Raw genomic sequence first — 12,278 nt, 5'->3', positions numbered from 1 at the left:
ATTTTTTCATAATGTGGTACCTGAGGCAGGCTCACATTTAGCTACCTTCCGTTGCTTCTGTCCACTTGAGTAAAACAAATCAGAAATGTGAGATGGGAAGGGAATTATATAAATAGATTCGCAGGACATCATCCGGCATATTGCTGTGCCTGTCGATCGAAGCAAGGAGCCAGGGAACTTCCTGGGGGGGGTACTAAGACTGGGATTTTAGGGGGTGGTATTGCGACTGCGCCGAAACCGATTGTGACAGTGTTTGACTGTTGGGAGGGCTGTCTACCCCTACTACCCCATAATGACATAATTAGAAGAGGTAAAAAGTAGGGTAGGTGGTATGACCCTACCCCCTGTCAAATGTGTCTGCCTTACACACCTCAGCAGCCGTGAGAGGGCCAAGACCACTCATGTTCCGCTGGAAGATATTCGTGAAAAGACTCTCTTTCAGGAGATTTGCTGACGTTCTAACCCCCATTGTTCCTCGAAACGTTGTGAAGCCTCATCTCTAGAGTATTCTAGCCAGTCACTGCAATTGGTCTGTCTATCAAAAATACATCGATTCGATTTCAATTGTTTTACTACGTGACCTGACACTGTTTGCTCCCCAAGTACCCCTACCTCCTCGTTCCCCATCTTGTACCCCTACGATAATCATGAGAATCTTCTTCCCCACTCTTACGAGGGTTCGCTCCTCGTGCTGCCCCTTGTTCCTGCCCGCCCCTACCACCACCACCTCCTTGCTTCCTTCCTCCTCGCTTCCTTCCTCCTCGCTTCCTTCCTCCTCGCTTCCTTCCACGTCTTCCTTTGTTTGCTTGTCTTCTTGTCGCCGAGTCTCTCCCCCCTTGGTACAAAGCAGCTGCCATCAATCTAATCTCACTCGTCAACTTGTCTTTGTACGAGTCGGTAGTTTCATCAGCTCCTCTTTCCTTGTATTCGCCCTTCACCCTAGCAAGACCTTGAATGTCACGTTTGAAAAATCCTAACAAGGACCTTGACATTGAGTACGAAAGATTAGAATCGCTTTCGGGAATGCAATTTCTACAGTCTTGGTCGAACGGGCTGGAGCAGGTCTGTCGATACGACTACGAGTTTGACAACAGTCAGCAAGAGGACGACGTGTTTCAACGAGACATCGAGGACCAGGATGATGCGAAATCACGTCAGTTCGGCATCGAGCTCTTCTGCGACGAGCCTCACTCGGACGAAGAGATCAAGGAGACGTTGAGCTCGCTGACTTCTCTGGTCCTGCGTCCATCATCGCTCGCAACGATGGGATGGGAGAAGTTCAATCAGGCGGAGGAAGAGCATTTCGAAGACGAGCCCTCTCTCTACAGCCTCTGCAACATGAACAGACTGTATTCTGAACAATGGACCCCCACTGCAGCAAGCAGCTCGAAGAACGTTACAAGACCGAGCAACAACATCTACCAGCAGGAGCAGGAGCAGCATGAGCACGTCAATGTGATCAAGAAGGCAAATCACGCGCATGTCTCAATGTTACATGTCCCTGCTGTCACTGAAGTTCCAATCTTGAAGCCTTCGTTCACCGAACTCAACAACCTTCCTGAATTTTTGAAATCGATCGACGCTGTGGGCAGGTTTCATGGAGCTGTCAAGATCGTGCCTCCTACTGGCTGGCTGGAGCAGAATAGCAAGCACAGAGCAACGAAGCTTGACAGTTGGAAGTTCTGTCGACAGTCCAGAGTCTACCTTGACGACCATGAGTGTGGTTGGTACTCCATCAAGCGCCAAGAGCAGCAGACTAGCGATTTTCCAACCGTCAAGTCCTCCCTCGTGCAGAAGAGCGAGGAGTATGAGGAGTGGCGGGAGGATGGAAAGACTCTCGAGATCGAATTCTGGAGGGACGTCGGGGCGATAGGGCAGGAGGTTGAGACCGCCCACCATGAAGATTTCTCGCTGCTCGATGAAGGAGGAAGGAACTTTCTTGGAGGGAAACTAAGTCAAGCACAACACCACTCGGTCTCCTTGGGAATGAGCCGAGCTGTAAGAAATTTCTCTTGATGTGACAGGGTCTTTGGTTCACATTTCTCATTCGTCATCCTTTCAGGCCGAAGGTTGGACATGTTCATCTGATCAGAGCAAGTCGCTCTTGTTGTTGCACTTTGGAGCCAGCAAGACGGTCTACGTCGTTCCACCTGCCTACAAGGAGAAGTTAGACAATCTCCCGCAAGAAATCAACAAGTGCGTATCAGACTTCCTCTAAACCTCGAAGCTGATTTGATTTCGCAGAACATCATTCGGGTCTTCTCAGAGCCCTTTCTCTTCCATCTCCCGGGACTGTTTGATCGACCCTGTGGTACGTCTGTGTGATGGAACAGCCTTGGTCCTTGCCTTTTCTCTCTCCTACTCCCTTCCTCCATCCATACCTCCCTCCCTACCTGCCTCCCTCCCTCCCATGCTGCTTCACTCCTTCCTGTTATCGTTTTCTTTCTTCCCCTCCAACTCTCTTCATCTCCTACACGTGTCAAGATCCCTCACCCTCCTCCTCTCGCAGGTTCTCCGCCGGTTTGAGATTCCGTTCCACAAGACAATCGTGCAGCAAGGCGAGATCATCATTCACTGGAGCAACTCTTACCACTGCCACATCGATCATGGCTTCAACTGCAGCGAGGTACATCTCACCAACATCCCCCCGCTGTCCTCACCCCGTCGTTGTCAGGTGCTTCATCTCCAGCACCATCCCAGCACAGATCCCAGCAGGCCTCCCATGGGCGTCATCGAGATCGCCAAGACGTCCCTCCCAGCAGACAGCAACGCCAGGGAAGTGTTTGAGGAGCCACTCAAGGAGGAGGCGAACAGCTCGAGCCAGGGAGAAGGAGACTTGGCGGAGGAGTGGGGAGGGGAAGGAGCAATCCGACGGCGCAGGAAGAGGAAGTATGAAACGGATGGTGCCAAGGCTGCTGGTGAGCCCGTGGAGCTTAAGAACAAGAACTGTCACTTCTGTGAGCACGCGCCGAAGCGATGCTCAATCTTCACTTGCACGAACCCAAAGTGCGATCAGGTCAGACACGTGAAGGTTGTGTGTGCAGATGTGTTGTGCTGATCGAGTTGTCTTGCAGATGTTCTGTGACAAATGCTGCAAGAATCATCTGAACTCTCCTCTCTCTTTCCGCTCTCAGCAGGAAGCCGACAAGTGCGAATGGAAGTGCCCGCTGTGTCGCAGGTCAGTCTATCCAGTCCACTCAGTGCAATCCTCGCTGATTTCTGGTGTTGTTATCAGGAACTGCTGCTGCACCAAGAGTGTCTGCAAAGAAGATCACTTGCACTGCAAGAGGTACAGAAGAAGGATGAAGCAGCTCATCCAAGGATATGAGTACTACATGTGATCGCATTTGCGTTTCAAGACAAGTTTGTCTTTGTCCGACAACTTGAAGTTTTTCCCCGGCATCCGATCTCTGTACAGTGAAAGTGAAGTTTTGATATAGTGTTTTTGATTGTAAAAGGTACCCACACGTTAAGACTAAGTAGGACTTGTCGATGGTGACTAAGTTGATTCGCAATCAATGGTAGTCACTTGCTCTGAAACGCCTTCAAACCATTCCCAGCCTGCCAGTCCAGAGTCACTGACTGCTACTGACTGTTACAAGACTAGTGTAAATCATCATGATGTCATTGTTGAGGCTGGCAAGTTGAAAGTGGGGTTGGACCTCAACGAAGTCATGTACTACTGATATCATTGGATGAGTTGCTTCATCCTGGACACAAACCTTGATGTATCTCATCTGATCGCACCTTGGGCTAATGCAAGTGAAAATGAAGGATCGCTTCATACAGATATTGTGAAGTGATCCCATAGAAAGCGCATGGCTATGATTATTGAGAGGCGTCGAGTTTAACCAGCTTCGAGATGCAGTTGAACGAGTTCAAGTCACTTGTCCATGTGGCTGGGTCTCGTCTGTAAGCGTCAACAAGGAGAAATAGATTTTAGCCCTGCCACCTTTTCTGAAGGTGAAGCTACTGCAACTCCTCTATCACCACCAGGCTGTGTATATAAGAACATTTGAGTAAGATAGCGTAAGCTCAACATGATGTTCAAGACAACCCAATCTTTCATGCTAGCATGTATATAATCCTACGTGAGGAGACAACTTCATAACGATGATACATTCAAACTGGTCTGGGGCGTGTAAATTCAGGATTGACAGTAGGTGATATGGTATTCCCCAATCCCTTCATGTCTTTGGAAACTGCAAAGTTCAGGGAAAATTCACATGAGATCGCGTCTTTCTTGTGTTACTCTGTTTCTGACGGCCTAATATCCTTCGCGGGACCAACCGGCATGGCTGGAGATTTGACTTTAGAACACTGCAGATGTGTTGATGTGGCATCGGTTGTACTACTTAAAGTGCTGTGATTCGCCATATCGAGAGTAGTGGGAAGATTGGTGTTTGTGTCAGACGTTTGTGTCAGATGTTTACTTGAAGGATGCTTTCTACGCTGATGAATGCAGCAGTCAAACGTCAACCAATCAGTTTCATAAGAGTGTCTTGCAACGCCTTGTTTGAAGATTGACCCCCTAGTCTGTCATACTAGCAATCAAGTAACTTGTTATGCCAAACACGAGTCTGCATGACTGTATTTTCCGGAGATTTTTAAATCAACAACAGAAAAATTTAGTTTCAATGGTGTTTACGGTGGTTCTTCGCATGCGTAGCAAGTTGCATCATCAGGCAAAAGGGAAGCAGAGAAGGTGCAAAGCATGCTGACGTTTGAGACATACGTTTCAAACAGGGTTGACCAAAACAAACAGAATGAAGCTGCATGCAAATCCAAACGGTCCCCAACATGAAATATTTTGATATTATGATTTCAATGTCACCATACAAAATGATACAAGAACACGTAGCCAAATTGCACCTCACAAAACTTTCCCAAAGCAGAACAAACACGTTATGAAGTGAGCATCGGATGGACCAGGACATTGCTATGACAATACATGAACTCCAGTCGCATACTACTGAGTAGCTCAGGAGGGATGTATCGTTTTCTCACATGATAGATTGAAAACATGTTCAGATCTTCGATGATGACATAGTTTCACCACTGCACTCATGCGTGAATCGCACATAACGATGCTGACAACAATCTAAAAGCCCCGCGCATGCCCGCACATCTACTGAAGCAGTTGGCACGGCGCTGGCAGGAAATGTAACTTTAATCCCAACCAAGTTGGACCCGGGCCCGGCCGGGCCGCGCCGGGTGACCAGCCGTGACCGTGATCTCGGAGTGACGGAATACAAGTTTGTTAGACTTGTACTAGTCCAAAGTCACGCAGATATCACATCGACCTTCGTTGGTAACAAGACAGTTTTTGCTCAAGACCGAGTTTAATGCACACAAAACCAGAATTGAGGAGCACATGAGAGATAGACTGTAGCGGCTAGGATGTGAAACCCAAGCATCCAGACATGAGGGGACCTTAGCAAGACGGCTAGGAAGGCCTCCTCTTCGTCACATACGCTACATACCGCCCTGCCACGTAAGTCGTCTTGGTTTACAGGAGAGTTTTTGTTAACTCGGCGCTATCTGACTGGCACGGCTGGCATACGTTCCATCACGGAGTCACGCGGCGGCCGGATTCCAGTGGGCCGGTCGGACGGGCCGGACGGTTGGTCAGGCCGACTCTCAAACCGGGCTAGTTTGCCGACCGGCGCGCGCCCCGGCCCAGGCCCCGGCGGTGTTGTCGGGACGCCGGTAACCGTCGGAGCGGCCGGGGGGGCTCCCCGGGAAGTTACTTCCGACCCGGTGGCCGGGCGGTCCGACACGCCGGGTGACCGGCGCGGCCCGGGGTGGCGGGCAACGCCGCACTCAGCCCGGCTCCACTGTGGCAGTGCCACCGTCGCTGAGGGTGCCAGTCACCCCGCCGCCGCCGTGTGACTGACACCCCCGGCCCCCGGCCTGGTGGCCGGGCCGCAGCGGCACCGTGCGGTGACTGGATCGGAGTCCCCGTGCCGGGGCCCCGGGGGGAGCGGCGGGCGGTCTGAGTGTACCGGGTCCGAACGCCGGGCCTGCGGCAGTGCCGCGGCGCCGCGCGCCCGGCCGCGGCGGCGCTCAGTAACCGAGCCGTCCGACAGTAACGGTCCGTGTGAGCAGTCTTGGGCAGATACGCCTCATTCGAGCTGAATTGTGTCGATAAGTACTTTTTTCGAGTGCCCTCTTTAAAGCATCTCCACCAAACGCTCTATTTAAAGACTTCTTTGTTGTAGTCACCTTGAGCGCACATCAGGGTCCTGTCATCACTGCTGACATCTGGGGGAAAGTGAGGGTTCTTTATAGGAGTTGGTACGGGTAGTTGACGATTGAAAGAGGGTTGGGGGAAAGGGGTGGAACAGATTTGGGATAGGGAGGGTCATCTTCTTTTTTCCTTCCATATTGTTTTGTTCCTTTTTTTGAGGGTGGGTGGGGTACTCGCATCTCTTTTTCCCTGTTTATGGCATGGGTGGGGTAGTGGTCCAAGGAGGTATTGATTGGGGATACATATCGCCGAAAGGGGTAGGGGTGGTAAGCACAATCAAGATATCTTGAGAGGGTATACATGTAAACTGGGGACGTCTTGTTTGCCCGGCAGGGTAGGGGTTGAAGTGACTTGAAAATGGGGTAGGGTATCCTTCTAAATAGTTTCCACAATTGAGAGGAGGGGTAGGGTGGGTAGAATCTTAACGGAACAAGGGTAGGGTACCATTTCAGTTCAAGATGGGGGTAGGGTTGAACTCGAAGATCTCTCTATGTGACGGCGCCTCCGAGATAGCTCGGATACCCACGGGTGGTAGTCTAGTAATGATGTTGCTGGGTATTTGGGGGTAGGGTGGTATCCAACTGGGGGTGGGGGATAATGGTGGTTGGAGCCGTGGCACTAATAATAATGAGTTTTTTTATTTTTGAGGTGGATGAGCTGATGCAAAAGGGGGTAGGGGTAGTATGGTCAGTGGTACTCTGTAGTAAAGAAGTCACAGCAATGGGGAGATGGTAGGGGTACTGGACCTCATGGCCAGGGGTCAGATGCAACTCTCAAGGGGTGGGGATGATTCATGGGGGGTGGGGGTGTGCTGCGGGTGGGGGTGTGGAGGGAGAGAGTGGGAGGCAGTAGAATGAAGAAGAGGAGGAATGGCAGGGGGGGGGTGAGGGAGTTGAGGGGGAGGAGAAAGGAAAACGAGCGTTCTTGCTTTCGGATACAGATGTTTGTGATGTTTCATGACATTGGATGCACGTAAAAGACAATTGTTCCAACTTTTGTTAGCGCGGCATTCAATTCAGCGCAAGACGCATGCTGTAAGAAAGGCTGTATTCGATACCCTGTTGTGCGCTTGACCAATACCCAATTGAAAATGTCTTCCTTCCATGTTTGAATTTGTACTATGGTATCATACTTCAAGACTGATGGTCTCGTAATCGTTACCATTTGGCGGAGAAAATTGAGCATTTTGGAACCTGCTCAACCTTTCCCTGCATCATAGTTTTATTTTCTCCACCCCTCTTGTTTGATGCAGCATTTGTATTGCCCGCGAAATACGCATCAAAATCTTAATGGTCTCGTAGGAGCAATGATAATGTGTGGTCATTAGAATCGGGTGAGGTTCACTGCAAAATTCCCAATTGAATGTTTCAGTTGAGCTTTTCAGTGTCAAGCCCCCTTTCTTGTCGCCTGTTTACTCAGTTTGTGCTGTCTCGACGTTCTGTTCAGACCATGAGGAAGATGCCTTCATTTGTCTGCTTCTTTGCTGTAGTTGAACTCGGTCGAGGTTAAGCTCAGCTCAAAGAAGGAGTGGCATTTTACAAATATATCCAGTTTCTGAAACCCCGTTTTTGGTTGTTTTCAGAGCTGTTCGGCAATCAAAAACGTCTAATTTAGACCCAAAACGGTTGAAAGAGAGCTGGAGTATGCTGCTCTCTCAAGGTAACGATCTTGTTCCACCTTCCTGGACGGCTGCAGTCTGCTTCCATAGCATGAATCGTTCGATTTCCTCCTCATGTGATTTGCTGGCTCCTTCATCCTCCTTTCATCCTCTGAATGTCTTCCACTTGCTCGTCTCTGGGGTGAAAAAAATCAATCTGTCTTCGCTCACATGAGTTGCAGTGTCCGGTCAGCCAAGCTCGTCCGGTTCAACTTCAACGGAGCAGCGTACTTCAACAGGTGCGAAACATATTGTTGGCGGAAAGAGCGCAAAGCGCTGAGAGGCAAAGAACGAAGAGGGAGGGTGACAGAAAGCAGGGGAAGAGGGAGGAGAGGGAGGAGAGGAAGATGAGAGGAAGATGAGATATCTGTTTCAAGATGTTGGATGAGAGGGGAATTTGAGGCACCGGGATGAGTTGATGTTCTTGTTTCAGCTTTTCCAAGTTCTACCGGATTAACAGCAGCAGCAGCTCTGTCACAACTGAACTTACAAACGGTCGGCTGAAACATCCATGCAACTTTGTGACTCTGACTTGTCTGTTTCGTCCAGCCTGTCCTACACAACCCGTTTGGCGGGCAAACATCATTGTTGCCACAGGTTTGTTGTGCGCATGCGCTGTTCTACTTGGATATAATAATCCGCTTCTCTGCGCAGACTCTGCTCATTCAGCAACTTGTGGGTCCATCCACACAATCTTACGACAACTTCTGGTCAACGGAGGTAAAGGATCGATCCCTTGCACACTCTTGCACACTGACAAGCTTGTAACATCAGGAGCACACTCGTTTTCTTGCTGGGTTAGGGTCATCTGTTCTCCCCGACGTGCATGATCTCTTCTTGAGAGTTGGCACGAGAACGCTTCAACAGGTCTATAGGGTTGTGTTTGTAAGCAAGCTGACCGCAGTTGCAGGTTGAAAGACATCTTGCACTGTATCTGATTGCACTTCAGAAGTCACCCAATCAGAAGCAGGTCAACTTCTGCCAACAATATGAGAATTTGATGTCAATCCCTTTGATGCTTGGTTTTCAGCTTAACCTCAATGACATGTATGCTGCACTCGGCATGTCTGGTAGCTGGCTGGACCATCAGGTCTATATTGTTCTCATTTTTGTGACTTGCAATCATCGCAAGAGAGGAAAAACTCACATCTACAAACAGATTCGTGCACAATTAGCCAAGACGTCGCCCAGTGCGCAAGCTCCGAAATCGCAGAGTGTCAACAACTTGATTGACTTGCAGTCTGTCCTGCAACTTCAGGTTGCGATAACTCCTGTCTTTCTCGATCGAGCTGGAAAGCTGATGCTTGTTACCTTCTAGCATCAGCAGCAATCTCTACAATCTAACCCAGCCGCTGCGATCGCATTGCTTCCAGCGCTTCAAGGAGCTCTAGCAGGACAGGTGATGTTGTTACTGCTCCTCTCCTCCTCGCCTCTTCTTACTGAACGCGTCCTGTCCTCCTCCCTTGCTTCTCTTGCTGCTCCTCAACTTCCTTTTCCTCTATTCCTCCTTGCTTCTGCTTTCTTTGCAATTTTGCTCCTTTTGTTTGCAAGAAAATCATCGATGGATGACATTCTGACATCTGTTTTAGGCACCTTTGCAACAGGTTTTTCTTTCTTCCTTGTTTGTTTTCCTTCTTTTTCCCTCCATTGTAATTACAATATTCGTCGGTCTGACACAAAGCATCAGCTTCAACAACTCAAACAGCAGATTCAACAACAACAGGTATGTTTATCCTTCTCCTCGCACTTGCTCATGCTCTTGGCAGCAACTGCAACAAATTCTGCAACTGCAACAACAACTTGAACAGATCCAACAGCTTCAATCGGTACCCTTCTTCTTGCATCCACATGTACAACAAAAATAACAGAGCTCCTCCTGTCCTGTCCTGTCCTGTCCTGTCCTGTCCTGTCCTGTCCTGTCCTGTCCTGTCCTGTCCTCTCTTGGCCTCTCCCCTCCCCTCCCCCTCCTCCCCCTCTCCTCTCCTCTCCTTTCTCCTCAGGCTCAATCTCAAGCCAAGCCTACCCCCCCGTCATCACAGACTAAGGTCCCAACATCATCGGCCAGCTCCTCCCTCCAAAACCTCCAAACCTGTCACCTCCAAACCGCCTCCACCGCACATGCAACTTGGCGGTCAGAGCAAAACGCCGGCAGCGCCGGGTCAGCAGAAAGTGGCTACGAGTTCTGCCATGTCCATCCTCCACCTGACCTCCCAGAATCAGCCCAGCAAGACAACAGCAGGAAGCAATCTCAGCAAGTCAACAACCTCAGCAGCTTCCGCCATCTCCTCCCACCCCCTTGGACAAGCCTCAAAAGGTCTGAGCAGTTTTCAGCAACAATCGCAGCAGAAGGTGCCGGGGTCTTCTCAGCACATCAAGTACCCGATACCATCTCAGCACCCATCGGCCTCGGGAGGAGGGCAAGACAAGAAGTTGCAGAATGCGTTGGGTATGAAGCATACCGCAGCTGGGATAGTGATCGATGATGTGAGATGTTTACCCTGTCTCCTCCTCCTCCCCCTCCTCCTCCCCCTCCTCTTCTCCCTCTCCCTCTCCCTCTCCCTCTCCCTCTCCCTCTCCCTCTCCGACTCCCTCCCCCTCCCCCTCTCCCTCCTCTTCCTCTCGTCCTCTTCTTCCCTCGTCCTTTTGTTCGCTGGCTGCTCTCCTGCTTTTAACGTTTTCCTATCTCGCAGAGCCAAAGTTTTTCCGATCAATTCAAGAAGAGAGGGAGGGACGAGAGCCTGGTGCTGGTGCGTGCCCTCAAAACTTGTTCTCGTACTCCTCTACCTTACCGAAAAATCCTTTTGTTCGATTTTTCTCTCCCTCTTGCCTTGCCTTCCCTCTTCCCGCTGCAACTGATCTCTCCATTTGCTGCTCCCTCGCACCCTCATCTACTCCTCTCCTCCGCCTACCTCTTCTCCTTCCTTCCTTTTGTTTCTCTTCGCTCCTTCTCTTCTTCATTTCACGTTCTTGTCTTGTCTTGTCTTGTCTTGTCTTTTCTTGTCTTGTCTTTTCTTCTCATCTGTTTCATGCAGACGGACGACGGTCTCTTAACCTCAGCAGCATTCATGCAGCGATCTAAGGTGCCTGCTTCTTCTTTGTATCCTCCTCCTTAATTTCAAATTTTCTCGGTGCCATTTCAGGTGGGCAATGAAAAGAATGCGAAGAAGGTGATAGAGGTGAAAGTGTATTTTGTTCTCTGTACTGAATTCTTTCATCTTTAGCCGAAGTCAAGGGACTCTCCGTCTCAACACTCTCCTGTCCTGGCCACAGCGCCAAAGCTGGTGAGGAATGAAGTATTGCTGTTTGCTGTTTGCAACGCTTCGAAAGTGTCTTGCACTTTCTGTGTTTGTTGTCGTTGTTTATTGCCTGTTGTATGCTTTCTCCAATCATCTGCAAACCTTTCTCCTTCTTTATTCATTTCCATCACAGTGGGCCAACATTAAATCGGAGCATGACGTTCAGGCTGCAAACAAAAATCCGATGTCAATGGTAAGGACTCGTTTCTTGATCTTTACACCTCCTTGACCATCCTCTCCTCAGGATTTCTTGTTGGATGGGTCCTGCAATGCAAACGTGAAGAACAGCAACGGATCAAAGGTAAGTCTTACAAACTCTCCTTCAAACTCTCAAACTCTCCTGCACATGTCAATACGTGACTCGTTACTTCCAGGAACGGGACGTGTTTGACTTCAGAAACAAGTCTTCTTCGCATTCTTCTCCGATCCAATCCAAAGAAACAGCAGCTTCCAAGAAGAGCTACGAGTCTGCGATGGCCAAGGATGATGGCAGAGACGAGAAGGGAAACCATCAGACAAGAAGTTGCCGATGCCCAAGAAGAAATATCCCAAGTTGTAGCTCATCATTCCCGTCTCCTTCCGTCTGCTCTTCCTCCTCCTCCTCCTCCTCCTCCTCCTGCTCGTCCTCCTGCTCGTCCTCCTTGTCCTCTTGCTCCTGCTCCTGCTGCTCCTCCTTGACCTGCTGCTACACCTGTCGTTGCTCTCCTCAATCTCCTCACTCTCCTCCTCCTCAATCTCCCGCAGCTCCTGCTCCTCCTCTTCAACATCATCGTTATTATCAATGATGTCATCATGATATAACTTCATTATATCAGATCCAAGAATCCTGAAGATCGCAAAGAAGAATCCAACTCAAGATGCCCATCGCCGTCGGTTGATCGAGCTACTCAAGTCGAAGTGGGAGAAATCCGAGAGCAGGTTCCTCCTCCTCCTCTTCGTCCTCGTTAGCTTCCCCTCCTAGTCCTCTTGCTCCTCCTCCTCTTCGTCCTCGTTAGCTTCCCCTCCTAGTCCTCTTGCTCCTCCTCCTCTGCGTGTACTCCCCCATCTCCCCCCAATCCTTGCCCCCTCCACACCT

The 12,278-nt window shown here is 49.9% G+C and overlaps 2 protein-coding genes across 2 annotated transcripts; both read left to right on the top strand.

Annotated features, from left to right (window-relative positions):
• Window positions 1-954: 954 nt before the first annotated feature.
• Window positions 955-3,341, top strand: GUITHDRAFT_143557 (hypothetical protein; the record flags this gene model as incomplete). The annotated part of the gene is made up of 7 exons (XM_005826279.1): window positions 955-1,998; window positions 2,093-2,196; window positions 2,245-2,311; window positions 2,510-2,626; window positions 2,675-3,016; window positions 3,075-3,178; window positions 3,236-3,341. 7 exons carry the CDS (start codon window positions 955-957, stop codon window positions 3,339-3,341), a joined length of 1,884 nt encoding a protein of 627 aa, XP_005826336.1.
• A 4,737-nt stretch (window positions 3,342-8,078) lies between these two features.
• On the top strand, window positions 8,079-11,690 carry GUITHDRAFT_143556 (hypothetical protein; the record flags this gene model as incomplete). The annotated part of the gene is made up of 20 exons (XM_005826278.1): window positions 8,079-8,146; window positions 8,341-8,402; window positions 8,457-8,504; window positions 8,577-8,627; window positions 8,710-8,774; window positions 8,818-8,877; window positions 8,938-8,997; window positions 9,067-9,165; window positions 9,226-9,306; window positions 9,595-9,630; window positions 9,674-9,733; window positions 9,908-9,952; window positions 10,044-10,391; window positions 10,598-10,654; window positions 10,940-10,987; window positions 11,048-11,074; window positions 11,129-11,188; window positions 11,337-11,396; window positions 11,448-11,504; window positions 11,601-11,690. 20 exons carry the CDS (start codon window positions 8,079-8,081, stop codon window positions 11,688-11,690), a joined length of 1,482 nt encoding a protein of 493 aa, XP_005826335.1.
• Window positions 11,691-12,278: the final 588 nt, after the last annotated feature.

Source organism: Guillardia theta (assembly GCF_000315625.1).
Source record: "Guillardia theta CCMP2712 unplaced genomic scaffold GUITHscaffold_76, whole genome shotgun sequence".
NCBI classification, from domain to species: Eukaryota; class Cryptophyceae; order Pyrenomonadales; family Geminigeraceae; genus Guillardia; species Guillardia theta.
Note: the sequence above shows the minus strand (reverse complement) of the source record. Positions and strands in the feature narration are given on the sequence as shown.